The following is a 16,940-nucleotide window of genomic DNA, read 5'->3' on the forward strand; positions in this document are numbered from 1 at the left end:
TGGCCATGGCTGGTACATAGGTTACATAAGCTTCAGTTTGACCACCTAATCAATAATGCAGCCATCCGTAATGTAATGGTCAGATTTGAAGTTGGTAGAGAGACTGGGGAGGCTGTAGAACAAATTGCATAAGCGAATTGAATAAATGGAGTCTGTGGAAACAACCCTTCATTGCGTGTTGAAGATGTCTGCTTATTCTTTGAAAAGGTCTTCGATTGAAGGCTTGACTGATTCTTATATGGGCTTAATGGTAACAGAGACCAATAGTTTTCATTAACTTTAGGCTGTAGTAGGTAACGAACAGATAAGAATTATGTACGTTTGCTTGATCAAAAATTGCAACAAGGACTGCCCAGCTGCCCATGTCATCCCTCACATGTTGACTCTAATGCTTTAAATAATTTCAATTACACCCTCAAATAAACAAACCTCAAGAACCCTCAATACTTAAATTTCAATTGCCTCTCAAATAAACCAAAAATCAATTCCAAAACCAATCTAAATGAAATTTTAGATTAGGGTTGGACCGAAGTAAGTTTATTCGAATTTGAATAAACCTGAATAGAAACAAGAGGTAAATGAAAATGAACCTGAATATGAGTTGGGAAGTAGTAGGAAAAATAAATCCAAACTCAAACATGAACAGAGATCGTGCATACTCGGCTCGTAAGCTAAGTATAGCTTGCATAATTACAAAAAAAAAAAAGGAAGAACGTTGTTTAGGGGAGTTAAGCTAAACATCTTATGCAAACCCGAGACAAGTTTGACCCGTCTATGCGAACCCAATTAGGTATAAACCGATCATGAATTTTTAAATCATTAAGCGAACTGAATATAAACTAGTATTTCTCCATACTCAATGAGTCTAAGTCAAAAACGAGCCGAGCCCATTGAAAAAACAAGCTTCATCTTATTCGAATTTAGTTTGGTTCAAATCTAATATTATTTTAAATTATAAGTAACAGCTATCGTATTAACCCCTCCGCCACGGCCCCCGCCACCGTTTACTTTGCGGATTATTTTATTTACTTGTGAAAGCTGATTCTTTCTCTTGTAATACAATTGGTTTGCCATTTATTTTTTTTTATGGTAGCGTTAAATGATGGACTTCTTATAAACAAGTCATAATGAATATCTTGTAATTCGGTTAATTCAATGTTGAACTGAGGCGCCATGCCATCCTCGCTGTATTATTTAATTCAACCTTATAATTATTAGAAAATATCGCAGATGATAACATCAGCGTTGAATAAATTATTGTGTGCTGGCTAATCCCATTGACCCACGACGTTCTTTGGTTTGGTGTGAATTGAAATACTTGCATTCCATTCATCACCTTCTTCCATATTCAACCTTTCAAAGCTTTTATATATTGCCTCCATCTGCATATTTTTAGCCAACTCAACCCAGCATAAGCCATTTGTTAGAGCAGAAATGGCACTATCCGCCGTATTCCAAGACAGTTCTTTCCTCAAAGAGGGCCTTGTGGCTGTTCTTCTCTTCATCATAACACGCTATGTCGTCCGTTCTCTCTTCAGGAAATCAAGGCCGCCGCTCCCTCCAGGGCCACGGGGGTTCCCCATCGTCGGCGCCCTGCCCCTCATAGGCAGCATGCCGCATGTCAGCTTTGCCAAAATGGCCAAAAAGTACGGGCCAATCATGTATCTGAAATTCGGAAGCCAAGACATGGTCGTGGCATCGACTCCGGAAGCCGCCAAAGCCTTCCTCAAAACCCACGATCTGAATTTCTCCAGCCGTCCGATCGATGCAGGCGTCCACCATTTGGCCTATGATGGGCAAGACATGGTTAATGCTGAATATGGACCAAGGTGGACATTGTTGCGGAAAGTGTGTAACACTCATATGTTTGGAAGTAAGGCTATCGAAAATTGGGCTCATATTCGTGTCGCTGAGGTCGGCCTGATGCTTCAGGATATGCTGGAGGCTAGCGGGAAAGGCGAGCCGGTGTTGATGCCGACAATGTTATCTTATCTCACGGCGAATGTGATCGGCCAGGTGGTGCTCAGCCGTCGGGTTTTTGCATCAAACAGCTCGGAATCGAATGAGTTTAAGGTTCTGGTGGTGGAGATGATGAAATACGCAGCGGTTTTATTGGTTAAGGACATTATCCCGGCCTTAGGTTTCTTGGACAGAGGAACTGAAAAGAAAATGAAGGAATTGCACAAACAGATCGATGCAATGGTAACGAAGATGATTGACGAACATATTGCCACCAGTCATGAGCGTAAAGAACACCCTGATTTGCTTGACGTTATTTTAACTTACCGAGACAAGCCAGACGGCGAGAGACTAAGCACCGAAAACATCAAAGGACTCCTCCTGGTACGTCTCTTCACAAATAACTTCTCTTTGAATTTTATTGATTTCAGTTTCAGTTTTGACTTAACTGACATTAATGGTTTATAACTTATTGTAGAACTTATTTGTGGCCGGCACGGATACATCATCGAGCATAATTGAATGGGCACTGACGGAGTTGTTGAAAAAGCCAACAATTTTCAAGAAGGCACAGGAGGAGATGGATCAAGTAATCGGAAGAGGCCGAAGACTTGAAGAATCAGACATCCCAAAACTCCCCTACCTACAGGCCATATGCAAAGAGACATTGAGAAAACACCCATCAACCCCGCTCAACCTCCCTCGGCTCGCATCCGAAGATTGCGTTGTAAACGGTTACTTCATCCCCAAAAACACTCGGCTCCAGATTAACATTTATGCCATCGGCCGCGACCCCGACGTGTGGGAGAACCCATTAGAGTTTACTCCAGAGCGGTTTTTGACAGAGAAGAACAAGAAGATTGATCCAAGAGGAAACGACTTCGAATTGATCCCATTTGGAGCAGGAAGAAGAATTTGTGCCGGAGTGAGAATGGGAATGGTTCAAGTTGAGTATGTTTTGGGAAGTCTGATTCATGCGTTTGACTGGAAATTACCAGAGGGAGTTAAAGAGTTAGACATGGAAGAAATTTTTGGCCTCACACTGCAAAAAGCTGTGCCTCTTACGGCTATGGTTTCCCCGCGGCTAGCGCCACATGCTTATGTTTAATTACTGATTATCATCAAGCTCTATAAGAGTTCTGCCTCAAATGGCTGATCTTTGATTTCATGTTCCTGCGTTTATTTTTTTTGTTTTTTCTCCGGAATAATTTATAAATGCTTGTAATCGATCTTGAATTTCCTAGTAAAAATAATAATATACCCATGTTCTTCCTGACTCATACGAGGAACTCAAAATTTTTTTTAAATTTTTTTTCAGAAAATGGAGGGTTATAATTTATGTTGAGGTAATGGTTACTCATTACCGTTATTGACATTGAAAAATAGAAAAGCTGCCTTACAAATTGTAGTTCTAAAATGCAGGACATTTTCTACCCACGTCTCTGTGGAAGACCGGATTAGAAATAGACGTGCGTGGCTTTTCTTTGCGTTGATGAAATAATTATCTTGTGGTTGAAGCTTCAATAAACTATGTTATATAATTTAAAATGTCTGCATTTGCTTCTCAACGTTGTTTGCATAGTCTAGTGTAGATCGAATTGAGTGCCTAACAATTAACAATAATTTAAGTTGGGTCAAACGACTATTTTCCATTCAAGGTTTGGTGAAACGATAAATTTTTTTTCTTCAAATTTGAAAAAGCCACGGCCTTTAATTTTAATAATACATGTATTTTATGTTGTCTAAATATTATCGATAAAGTTAATGTTACTTACACTTCTAATAAAATGAGCAAATCACACTTTAACTCTATCGCTTTATTTTTCTTTTTCTTTCTCATTTTAATTTTACCCCAAATAAATTTAAAAATTAACTAACATGGGCAACATCTATTGTTGACAAAGTTAAAAATCACATTAATAGGTGCAATTCTTGACTAAAATTGCAAGTCAAAATCACATCAAATCAGTGCAACTTAATCTAGAATTGCATCAGTTTGATGTGATTTTATCTAAAATCACACCAATTGGTGTAATTTTCCACTAAAATAGATGTGTGAGAAAACCCTTTTTTTTTTTAACTTGGTCGAAATATGATGTTTCATCAAACCTTGGGTGGGAAATATTCATTTGGCCTTTTAGTGGTACAACTAGAAATTTACTTTGATTGGACTACTAATTATCAAAATAATTTTTATAGAGAGTATCGTTATTTTTCAAACTTGATAACATAAACCAATTTAATGTATTGAAAGAGCAATATTATTTGATATTGATAGAATTTTTTGTTACTAATCAATATACATAATTCTGAGTCTTGCATAAGATATGTTACCGTGATGACGATTAGAATTATAATATAATAGTATAATAAAAACAATTGAAAGTGAGTGTGGAGTGGACACTAAGAAGTTTTAACATGGTTTGACCAACTACTTTAGAGTCTATATCATGGGTTATGTTATTGATAACCCTAGGCAAGTGTTCTAGTAGACCATGAATAATGTTTACAAAGGAGATTGTCCTAATAAGAACTTCATTTTGGAAAAATACCTATGGAGGATAGTTAGATTTTTTAAAAGCCTCCTTGCTTATTTTATGTGATGAGTAATGTTATATGAACATACTTTTAGTACACAACTAATGTGTTATAATGTGATTGGGTATTACTTTATTTTTAATTCAAAATTATCTAATTATTTGATAACACACCATCTGTGTACTAAATTATGTATTAAAAGTATGTACGCATAGTTTTATTGTTATGTGATCTAGTGTGTCTGATCATACTATTTACTTATCCTTTTTCCTCATCCTCCTTTCATTTGAGTGATCTTTTATATTAATAGAATGAAAAGGAAGGGTTTGCAGTCTTTATTAGTTATTAATCAAAATTAAATTTTAAAAAAAGTCTTCGTAGTCTATTACATGGATATAGGATAACAATTGTGCCCGGATGTGGGAGGAAGTCATGACTTTCACACATTAACATAAGGTAAGAAAGGAATGCAAACTGATTGGTTGCTTCCTTTGCATAAGGGACATTTATCTACATAACGAGATGCCAGTTGTTGTTCTTGTAGCTAGTTGCTTGCCCGAATGTTGTTATGTGAATTTGGTCCAAAAGAAGTTATACCATATAATAATTGCTCACAGTTTCTATAGTGTAAACAAAACTTCAAAAACTCTTCATTTTTTATATGATTGGATGACATATGGAGATTCAAAATCTTTGAGGATGTCTTGTGATAATGATGCTTCAATTGGTGCAATTCCACATACTTCACTTTATGTATTGATTAAATCATTTTGCATGACTCTAAACTTTTATTGGACACATTTCATTTGCCTCACAAATGGTTGACATATGTCTCTGGGATGACTTGGATGATCTTTTCATTCTATCTCAATTTAGCTATAAATGAGGTTAACTCTTGATTTCTTCACACCTTGAATGTTTTTAGGTCTAATCTTCTTGAGTCTTTTATGATCTTCAAGTTCTAATGATCAAGCAGAGAGTTATCCATAGCGAATCATGAGGTGGTGAATTATCTAACTAAAAGATATCTTTGTCGTTTGATCTTTTGGTTTACTAATGATGATTCCAAAAACACTTTGCCTTTTTGTTAATCTTTGTTGTTTTATTTGTATAAGTGGTAGGAAATTAAGGTTGCATGATGTTGATTTGTCCATGGCCTAAAAAGGAAGTTCAAAGTTTGATTCCTCTTTAGATAAAGATATTTCTATAGATAAGTATCATACTGGGTTCTCTAGAATAGCTAATCAGGGAAAAGTGTCTTGTCAATGCCATGGTGGGTATAGATAGGCATCCTATAAGAGTGTGCAAAAGGATGTTGTGTCGTGATAATCTTCTTAATGTGATAGCAAAAAATAACTTATTCTAGGTTACTTAATTTTCGGAGAGGTCAATTGTTCTTGTTCTTCTTCACTGTTTCTTTTGAGCTCGTGATGAAGAACTATGGGTCAAGTTTAATCACAACCCTATCTCATGGATAATATAGGTGAGACTACTTAGAAGTGACTCAAACAACTTTTTTATGGTTTTCTTTAATGAAGTCTTAGGCCTTTGCTGAATATAGTGTTAATGTATATCATCGTATCCTTGATATTGCTTGATTTATTTTATTTTGACTAAACATGACTAACTACTATTTGCAATTGCAACTTCTAAATATGCATCCTATACTTTATGAGGATACCTATCTTGTTCTTATAAAAGAAGAGCAAGGGAGCACTATGCTAGGAGGAAATGTGGCATTTGTTGTACAGAAAAAGTTGGGCTCCATAGAGTTGACCTATAAAGCTAAAGTGTAACACCCATAGGTGAGTAACAAGGTTATTTTTAGCCATTTTGACTTTATTATGAGATAAATTTGATATTAATAAATGATGAAATTTCTAAGTGTTAAAAGAATTTGAAATTTAGCTTGTTGAATAATTGTGCATGATGGGTATGCACCCCTTCGTATTGTGCCAGATGGACAATGTGGATATCATGCCACCTCAGATAATTTAAGACGTTGAACGACCGTTCATCAAAGATGCATGTTTGTTCCAATGATTATCAAATTCAAAATTCTATTTAAGAGACTAAATCCTACATATTAATCTTCCTTCCTATAATGCTTATCCCACTTTGAAACTCACATTTTCTTTACATCTCGAAATTAAAGAGAGTTAAGGGAATGAACAACAAAAATCATCGACTTGGATGAAAGTAAGTAAAGGATTTTTTACTTTCATGCTATGAGTAATCTTATGTTCATTTTTCAGTTTTAGTAATTTGATTGAATATAAAGCATACAAATGTATTGTGATATTAGTTTAACATTGAAGATAGATTTGTATATATATGGATTCTCTGTAATATCATGACTATAAGTGGAGTTATTTTTTTGATAGTTGAGAAAACCGTAATATGATTGTTACTGTGTAGAGTAGTATCATATTAGGTGGTGATTTATAGACTGGCAATATTGTTGTATAACCTTAAAATGATGTAAGAATAGGCAATTAGAAATAATATTGTATTGTTGAGACATTCATTGAATGATTGTTCGATAGTACTAGATCCTATTTGTTGTGATGAAAATATTGTGTCATAAGTTAAAAGTACTTTATATTTGTAATGGTATTGAAAGGATTGACAAAACGTGACCAAAATAGTTTGAATTTACAACTTTAAATCTGATGCATGGTCATCCCAAAGTTTGAATCGGTCATGCATATATGTAAAAATTAGGGTATTACTCAAGTGAATGACTGCGGGTAGGATATGCAGGTCTGTTCACTTATTAGGATAAAAACATCATAGCTAGCAGATGGTTGTATGTAGGATCCATGTGGTTGTTCATAACACGTTCCATAAGAAGTGATGAACACCCATGCTAAAGGGTACACAACCATTCGTAATATGAAAGAGATGAATCATTTATGGATAACGGAAGTATGGTCTTTTTAGGAGAACAAACAATTGTGTATGATGAATGGGCATGTCCGATTGTGAAAAAGAAAGTCATAAGCGTTCATGCTAAGTTAGAGTTCACACTTATTCATGAGTAATACAAGATCTACATAGAGTTAAAATGAATGCCAGTTCATGGTTTATGAAAAATCGTTCATAGAGCTATCTCGAGAGATATTTAGGGTTGTGAAAGGTACATTGAAGTACCGAGATATGATTGAGAGAAAACGTGATAGGGCATGATTATCATGAGTATGCATATACATGATTGGTGAAGGCTAAAGAAAGCTTGAGATGAGATTAAGAAAATCTCGAGAGCACGAATTTGAAAACATATCTTTAATTTATGATTTTTGTCAAAACAATTTGAGAAATAGATTTGAGTTTTTCTATAAATATTGTGATAAGTTGGGACATAGAGAGATCAAATGACCCAAATATCCTTAAATTTCATGTGTGAGACACAAAATACTAAGATAAATAGTTTTGAGTCACTTATAGAAACGTGACTTTCTCGCTAGATTTTTTAGATATGTTTTTAAGAAGGTTATTATAAAAAAGCATCCATGACATAAGTTATGCATCCACAAAGAGGTGTCATAAGAGAGTTTGCCGGTTAATATTCATAGGATAGGCTAGGATAGAGATTAGGATATATCAAGACAAGTTTATATATATCATGAACTAAAATAGCTTGAGGGATTGAGTCACATGGTTAAGGTATCGAACCCCTACCTTAGACTAGTTGGATTGACATCAAACTAATTTAGGAGATAAATGATTTTAAAAAATGTTTTCACCACATATTTTGATAATTAATAATTTTACATGTATTGTATTTCATGTCATTTGGGGTATAGATAACGATAAAGTATCCAATTGAGAATGCAAAATTGAAATTAAAATTGAAAAAAAGGTAATGTATTTGATTGATATAGAATAGATGTTTCTACTTACTGACACTTTCTACATGATTTTACAAGTAAACGATCATTTGACAACTACGTGATGGCAATTTAACTCAGGTTGATGATGATGTTTTTACAATTTAGTTTTTGTTTTGAGATGGTGATGTCTATTTTATGTTTGGATTTGGATTTTTGTATACTATTTATGGTTTTGGATTATAGGGGTATTTTAGCGTTGATGATATATATGAAGGGTATTCTAGTAATTTTGTTCTTGAATGAGTGTTTTTTCAATTAAATTGACTATTCTTGCATTAATGGACAAGGGAATGCAGTAACATTTATCTCTAGAGTGTACATTCTTGGAGAGGGATATTACATAAAGTTACTGCTCTACAGGCTTAACTTGCTACCATGGAGGGGAGTCAAAAGGAGCATGCATAAAAGTAGCCACAACTTTTGTTGGCCTCACTATAGGTTGATCAAGAAAAGCGAGCTCCTAAAGTTTGAATAATGGTGCTCCAAGTTTCAGAGGGAGTGTGGGAATAATCTGGAAGTCATGCTCAAAGTCTTAATGGAGAACCACAATAACAAAAAGAATATTTAGTGGTATTTAATTAAAAATCATTAAAAATTATGAGAAGTCAAAAAATTAATAATGTGTTGCAACATTTTTAATATTTAATGGTATTTTTCTTATGATATTTATATTAAAAGCGACTTACCCTTATTGGAAGTAATAATTGTCATTATTTATAGGGTATCTTTTCATTCCTAAATTAAACTCACAAGTCAACCATTAATTTATATTTATCCAAAATTTTCCTTTTTAAACTTCTTTTAGTGTTCTTTGTTGCACTCATCATAGGGTTCAACAACTTGCACTCATCTTTCTCGGTTATTTTCTCAGGTGTATGATATCTTCCCTTCATCTACTATATATATATTTTTTGTTCTTTTACATACTTAGTTTGTTTTATGATATTAATGACATCTACTATATCATCTTTGTTTCGTTCTTTCTTTGTTTGAGCAATAAAAACTATATACACAATTTTGTATACAAATAATAATATGTTATTATATAATTGAATATTGTTTTATCTTTAATTTTTAACTATTCAATCACATAATGACACGTCATTGTTTGTGCATAAGGTTGTGTACAAAAGTTGTGTGCACTGCTCTTGTTTGAGCCTTGAAGTTTGAGTTTGACATCTTGACTATGCACCAGATGGATGCTGGGTTATCAAATGTTTTACATAATTATGGCTAGAAAGTTCTCATTCTGATTAGGCATTAATAATTCCTCTAGCTCTTGTGGCATTGTTTAGTGAGGATTCTACGAAATCTAGGCTTATATATGATGAATGGGGTGGTCTTTGTGAGCTTGTGTCTTGCCTTTGTATTTATTTTCTTGATGATTTTGATGACAGCTATATGGTTGCTAATGTTACTGCAAATTTTATAGATCAAATGGTGTGCTATGGGATTTAGTTCTCTTCATGTAAATTAGAAGTTACACCTTTCTGCATATACATTGCTAAGGAAGAGAGAGAGGTGATGGTGAAACTTTTCTACTATATTATGTTAATGGAAGAAAAACCCAAATGCTTCAAGTTTTCAATCGATTTGCTTAATCTATGTTGCAGCCAAAGTTTCTGAATTGCCTTCATTTCTGTTAACTTTTGCTCTCATTTTGTTTTCCTAAAATTTTTGCTTTGGTTTGGATATTTCAATTTTTCTGAAATCCCATTGTACCGTTTTTCTCCATTTGCTTAGTTTAATAATTGATTCATCTTGTCTGAAGTAATTATTCGGGAAGGGTTTTTCATCTGATTTTGCATTTGGTAAAGTAAAATTCGATGCTACCCTCCTGCTTGACCGGAAAATATATGTTTCTCATTTGAACTAGTTCTTTTACTATGTGCGGAAGTGGAATTGCTTTTGAACAAGTGTTTTTTGAGTAAAAATGAAGCACATGAAAGTTTCTTCCCCGAAAAATTACCTTTATGCTTTATGCTCCAGAATTTGCTTTATGCCCATGTTCTCCAGCTTGCTGCAACGCTTTCCTGGTGCATTTTGCTCTTCTTCTCCTGGTCCGGTGCTATGTCTTGTTTTTGTTTTCAGGCTTGAGTTCTTTTTTATTGCCTTTGCTCCCCGCTTGCTTGGGGGTTTCTGGCTTCCGCTTTGCCTAGGCTTCGCTTTCTTCTTGGCTGTTCAAGTTTGTTGTTTTTATTTTGTTCTTTCATTTGGCAATTTGGCCTGCGCTTCTCTTGTATAGTTAGTCTGTGTTAGTCGTTGTTTTGTCCTGGCCAGGTTGGGTCAAGTTTGGTTTGTTTTGCTTTTCTGTTTTCTAACACTTCTCGTAGGGAACAAACCCTTAGTAGTAATTACCTTTTTTTTTTTTAAACAAAGAAATGATATAATAACCATAAAATATAATTTGATACGTATAAAAAACTATTACAAAATATTTATTGAAAATCAAAGAGTGTCTCCAAATCTCTTAAAAAAAATTTAGTAATTATAAATAAACTGATAATTTTGGAATACATAAATTTCATAAAGTAAATTATTATAATAATAAACAAAATAAAAATAATTGTAGCCAAAAGCGCATTTCAACATGTTGATTTGCTTGCCTCCCCACCTGTCTCATTGTTTTTCTTACCTACAACACCCCAAAATAAATATATGAGCTGTAAAATTTAGTAGGCCTTTAGAATAAACTTGATATTCCTTATGGATATCCTTGACGGAGTCTCACCGTCACACGCATCACTGACGCACCCGACTGGATGCATGTCACAAGTGCCTCTTATGCCATCGTATTGGAGAGCATCCATCTCAGATACCTCTTATCTCATATTCCTCAATTTCAAACATACATCTCAGATATTGCTTGCATTATTATCACGTATCTAGTTAATTGTAATTTCTCATTAATTGAAACCGAGATGTCTCATCAATCGGTTCGAATATTCACAAGACCAGGACATCTCATCCACTGATCTCTAATTACGAGTCATACTATTTATTTTTTTAATATGATCACATTATTCTATGCAATTATATATATGTACATAGATATTTATTTATATATTAATTTGGAAAGACAATGCACAAAATTATTAATCCAGACAATAAATCAATTTGTGCATATAGTTACTCTTCATCACACAAAACTCATTTTATTCACTTGGAAAGCCAAATAATCCTTTCTCTGTGATTTAATTAAATGGTGCAATTGCATTGTAGTAAGTGTGGATGCATGCACAGTATCCTATCTACCAAAATCAATTATACACATGCTTAATTCTTTCTTCTTTTCTTGATATATTCTGCGTTCTTTCAGACAGGGTGACGGAAATTGTCTTCCTGGAAAGGAAGACGACAACAACTTCGCTTCAACCAGGTGTTCACCGCATGGACAACGTGCACATTGTACGACTGGTGTGCGTGCTGCACGTCTGTTGTGCGCCTTACTCGACTGAGTAGTCCGTCACTTCTGGTGAATGTGTAAGCACAGCAACGCCCATGGAAACATCAGATGTACACGTTCTTTCAGACCCAGATTTCCAACCGTGTCGGACGGTGATCCAGCCACAGCACCATCGCACAGTTTTCGTGTAAGTGTGACTAGTGTCTGTTGCCATGCGTATACCAATTGATCTCTGGTGTCTAAAATAATATTTTTGGAATTTTGAACATCTCCGATTATTCATCAGAGATCCATGCTCACCCTTTCTCATACTCACACTCATCAAAACTTTCCATAGCCAATCATCATCATCAATATAGTATTCTATTTCTTCATGATACACACACACACACACACACACACACACACACACACCCATGCAAGGCTTACAAATTATAAAGGAAAATTAAAATTTTTACTCTTATTTTAATCTGTGTATATATATAAGTCACTTATTTCAAAACTTAAACAAATATACTACAATAATAATCTACTTTCCCAAAATATCCCTCTTGAAATGACCCATGCAGAGATTCTCTCTTTTTCTCTATAAGTTTTTCTCTCTGCAACTTTTTCTCTATTTTTCCTTAGCTTTCAAATGAGGACCCATGCAGAGAAATCCTCTCTCTTTTTCTCTGTAACTTTAGCACTGTACTATGAAAAATAGAATAAGTGCTCTAGAATGGAGCCAGTACTTCAAAAACAAAAGAGAGAAGGAAAAAAAATGAAAAGTGAAACGGATTTCAGATTAAGAATTCTTCGAAGTAAAGATATAAAACAAAAAGGGTAACCCACCAAAACTCGATCGCACCCACTTCATACTTTATATTAGACCCTAACTACTAGGATGATCAAAGAAGATCATTCGGTAGGGTTTAACTGGAAAAAATAAAGGGTTAGCGTTTAACTAAAAAAAAAAGTTACTAGTTGTTACTGAAAAAAAAAGTTATTGGAAAAAAAAAAGCAAGGTTTTTAAAAGGATTGGCTTCGAAGGGTTGGTGTCGAAGGATTGGCATCAACACCATTCCTTCTACATAAAAAAGGGTAGGCATAACGCTAACCCTCCTGCATGAAAAGGGTTGGCGTCTCAACGCCAACACTTTTTAAAAATTTCTTTTGTTATGAATAATTTTTTTAAAAATCTCAAGTGCTTCAAGATGAAATAATGCACTGTCATGTTTTCAGCAAGTACAATGAATATATATGAATAAGGAATGCATCAATATGGAATATTATAATAAATATATATGAATAATTCACTGACATGAATAGTGCATTTACTTTAATAATTCACTGACAACCAGAGGAGAATATATTCCTCATGCTCTTGTTTGCGCCTTCTTACCTTTCATGTGAAAGTTTTGCCACATTATCATCACCTTCAACCCATTGATCTCCATAGAGAATCTTAAATGTAGTTCTCATCCTGACTAAAAATAAATGTAAAAAATATAAAAACTCTAAATTACACTACTTTACAATTTTTTCAAATTAAGCCCCAAATGCAATATCAATGCAACCAAGCTTCATACATATGTATTTACAACACATTAAACTATCATATCATCAAGTGATATACAAAAATTGATCAAGGCAAGGCAATAAAAAACAGAAGAAAATGACAGTGGCAATTTTGTAATTTTTTATATAACTCTCAGTCAAGACAAAGAAAACAATACACATACGAGCACCAAATTGGAATAAACAAGCATAAAAAATAAATGAATTGAGTGTAATAGAAGAAAACAAAAATAAATAAATAAATTCATTGGGGTCCGGGGGGTTGGCATTAACACTAACGCCCTAGAATTTTTTCTGGCCTGCATTTGGTATTTTGGTATAACCATCACTATAACATTAAACAATATTATAACAACTTTAAACAATAGAAACAACATGAAATAATAGCTTTAAACAATCTAACAACATGAAATCACAATAAAATTAAATTTTACTTGAAGTTATGAACATGAATCTATCATACTTATTTCATTTTCAATTGTTTATAAAAAATACACATAACATACGAGCTTAAGTCAAGACTAACCTGAATGTGGATGATTTTGTTATGAAGTTTTTGCAGCAGATGTTAATTCTCTTAATAAATTTAGCAATTTCCATCTTTCCCTCCTTTGTGTCCAAGTTAAATCTTTTATAATGGTTTTCTCACGGGTTTTATTTTTCAATCACGTGTCTTTTTCCATTAATAATTTATTTTTTTCATGTTGTAAAGATTTCTTCCTCACTTGAAAGCTGAGAAAGAAGAGAAAAAAAGAGAGAATCTTTGTATGGGTCATTTTAAGAGGGATATTTTGGGAAAGTAGATTACTGTTGTGGTATATTTGTTTAAGTTTTGAAATGAATGGTTCCCATAACTGTGTGCCTTTTTAAACAAAAGGCATATATATACATATATATTTATTCAAATATTTAATTCATATATGTGTGTGTGTGTGTGTATATATATATATATATATATATATATATATATATATATATCATATATATACATATCATATATTTATATTTATAAAAATATAGCCACGAAATGCTCTTCCAAGTTCTCCCTCAGTGTATTCAATTTATGTATACAGGCACATATACACAATTAATACCAATAAAATAATTGGGCGATACATGCAACATTAAATGATAACAAAATGACCAAATTACCTTTTTTATTGATTTAAGAGTATTACATTTCTCCCCCCTTAAAAAAAATTTCAGCCATGAAAATTACTCAAATAATTGAGGAAATCTCCGCCTCATGTCCTCCTCTATCTCCCAAGTAGGGCAAGGTAATTGGATATGCCTCTTGCTAGATGAAGGATTGTGAGAATAGGTATCCGACTCATGATTTAGAGTTGGTTGCAGTGGTATTTGCTTTTAAGATTTGGTGTCATTATTTGTATGGGATAAAGACGAATGTATACATTGATCACAAAAGCTTGAAATATTTCTTCACTCAGAGAGAGCTGAACATACGACAATGTGGTGGTTAAAAATATTTTACTGTTACTGTCAGGAGTAGAATTATTATTTAATAAAAATATTTTAAAAACTAAAAGTTTATCACATTTTCACCCTGAAGTTTAAAAACTAACAAAGTCCCCTCAACCAAAGTTTGAAAAACTTACATTTCCCCCATAGGGTTTTTGAAGTAGTTGTTGACAATCGAAAACGATGACAATGGTGGCGTTCTCCCTCCCTCCCGATTTCTCTCTCAACGACAATCCATTTTTTACCATAATTGGCCATCCTCTCTCCTCACCAGCTAGTGCAAAAAAAGACCAAGATTTAAATCTCTTTGTACACGATGAAGAGACTGAGATTTGTGCATTGGCTGATGAGGAAAAAGGACGACCAATTATGGTTGGAAATGGACCGTCACTGAGAGAGAATCCGAGAGGGAGGGAGAATGCCACAATAACAGTAAAATTTAACAGATTTGTGTGTATTTAAATTTTCGATAATTAATAAATAAGAAGTTAGGTTTGCATCAAACCTTGGGTGGGAAATAGTCATTAGGCCTTATTATTATTATTATTTTGTTGTGGACATTTTTGCACATAGGCATGGTTGATGGAGGAATAAATTCTCTGGCATTACCAAGTCATTTTTTTTAAAGGAGCTGGTCAATAGTGAAGTGTGTAAGTAGTAATTCCAATCTATATATATATAGATTTAAGTTTACAATTCATATAATTATAATTAAGCCTGCTAACTATGGCACGTGTAATAGATTATATCTTTGACTCTCAATGGGAGATTTTATTAAGAAATAATTAAGATTAGTTGGTGGGGTGAGCTTAATTAATTTGTTAATTCTTCACCAAAAAATGGGAGCTCATGGTTGATTTGACAAAATTATTTTTAATTAGAAAGAAGCTTCACATGCACGATAACTTGTTATTGTAAATCAATGTTTTTTCAACGTGGGTCAATGGTTAAATCAATTATTTAACTAATTTATAGTTTAATTGATTTAACTGGCACTATCGATCTCATTAAGTTAATAATAAATTATTAATATTAATTAGAAAAGAATGGCAATTAAAATTAAAATTACTTGTCTTAATTAATCTAGTATCTTCACTGTAGATTACATTAATCCAATCACCGCTAAGAATAATTAAAAAAAAATGGCCAAAGGACTTATTCCAACCCAAAGTATCATCCTTTCTCAAGTTTTTAATTTTTAACTATAAAAATCTCAAACACCTATTTATTAAAGGTTAAATTTGTTAGTTTTAAGAGTAAAATCATTATTTTATTTATAATATTAAAAATAAATTAAAATTTACTCTCATTCCCTCCCTTCTGCAGACCCTAAAAACTAAAAGTTTACCCTCTAGATCAAGTTTTAAAAATAACATTTTCCCCCTAAGATTTAGTTTTCAGTCCCCGACATCAAATCTGACGCTATCACCAAGACAAAGATTCTCCAACGCATCACCATACTTCGACAGTCTCTCTCTCCTCCTTTGGAATGTTGACCGACGAAGATTTTGTCTAAAAAAACGAAGATGAGATCTTCTTCTTCGTCTAAAAAGGCAAAGAACTTCGTATTTTCAATGAAGCTCTTTATCTCCCCAACTTCATTCAATACCAATTGAGCTTCCAACTGAGAGGACAAAAATCATCGGAGGGAGAGGTAGTTGGCAATGGTGTCGAAGTTCGAAACTAAACCCTTAGGGGAAAATTTTCATTTTTTAAAACTTGGTCTATAGGGAAATGGTTAGTTTTTTGGGTTTGGAGGGGAAGGAGGGGCAAAAGATAAAATTTTAAGAGATTAGAATTCCATTAATTTTAACTGTCTATGAATAGATAAATAAGATTTTCAAAGTTAACGATAGAGAATTGAGATAAGAGAATACTTTGGGTGGGGAACGGTCATTTGGTCTAATAAAAACGATCAGACAATTTTAACCTTGTAGGGAGACATTTTCTATTCAAAATCCTGCACGTTTCAATGAAAATATATATAAAATTAATTAATTAATTATAAGTTTGAATATTAAGATAAAGCCACAAATGATTAGAGGTCAAAGACAAAAAAAATTGCATATTGAAATTATATTATATTGTCTCTTAATAGTTAAAAA

The 16,940-nt window shown here is 33.4% G+C and overlaps 1 protein-coding gene across 1 annotated transcript; it reads left to right on the forward strand.

Moving 5' to 3' along the window:
* Nucleotides 1-1,376: 1,376 nt before the first annotated feature.
* On the forward strand, nt 1,377-3,239 carry LOC123201698 (flavonoid 3',5'-hydroxylase 1-like). The gene is made up of 2 exons (XM_044617273.1): nt 1,377-2,343; nt 2,438-3,239. The coding sequence occupies exons 1-2, from the start codon at nt 1,435-1,437 to the stop codon at nt 3,065-3,067; spliced, it is 1,539 nt and encodes a 512-aa protein (XP_044473208.1). The 5' UTR covers nt 1,377-1,434; the 3' UTR covers nt 3,068-3,239.
* Nucleotides 3,240-16,940: the final 13,701 nt, after the last annotated feature.

This window comes from Mangifera indica, chromosome 2 (genome assembly GCF_011075055.1).
Source record: "Mangifera indica cultivar Alphonso chromosome 2, CATAS_Mindica_2.1, whole genome shotgun sequence".
In the NCBI taxonomy this organism is placed as follows: domain Eukaryota; kingdom Viridiplantae; phylum Streptophyta; class Magnoliopsida; order Sapindales; family Anacardiaceae; genus Mangifera; species Mangifera indica.

Excerpts from the sequence above, each read along its gene's own strand:
- LOC123201698 (XM_044617273.1), top strand. The coding sequence starts at position 1,435 with ATGGCACTATCCGCCGTATTCCAAGACAGTTCTTTCCTCAAAGAGGGC. Across the intron at positions 2,344-2,437 it reads ACATCAAAGGACTCCTCCTG|AACTTATTTGTGGCCGGCAC; the intron begins GTACGTCTCTTC and ends AACTTATTGTAG.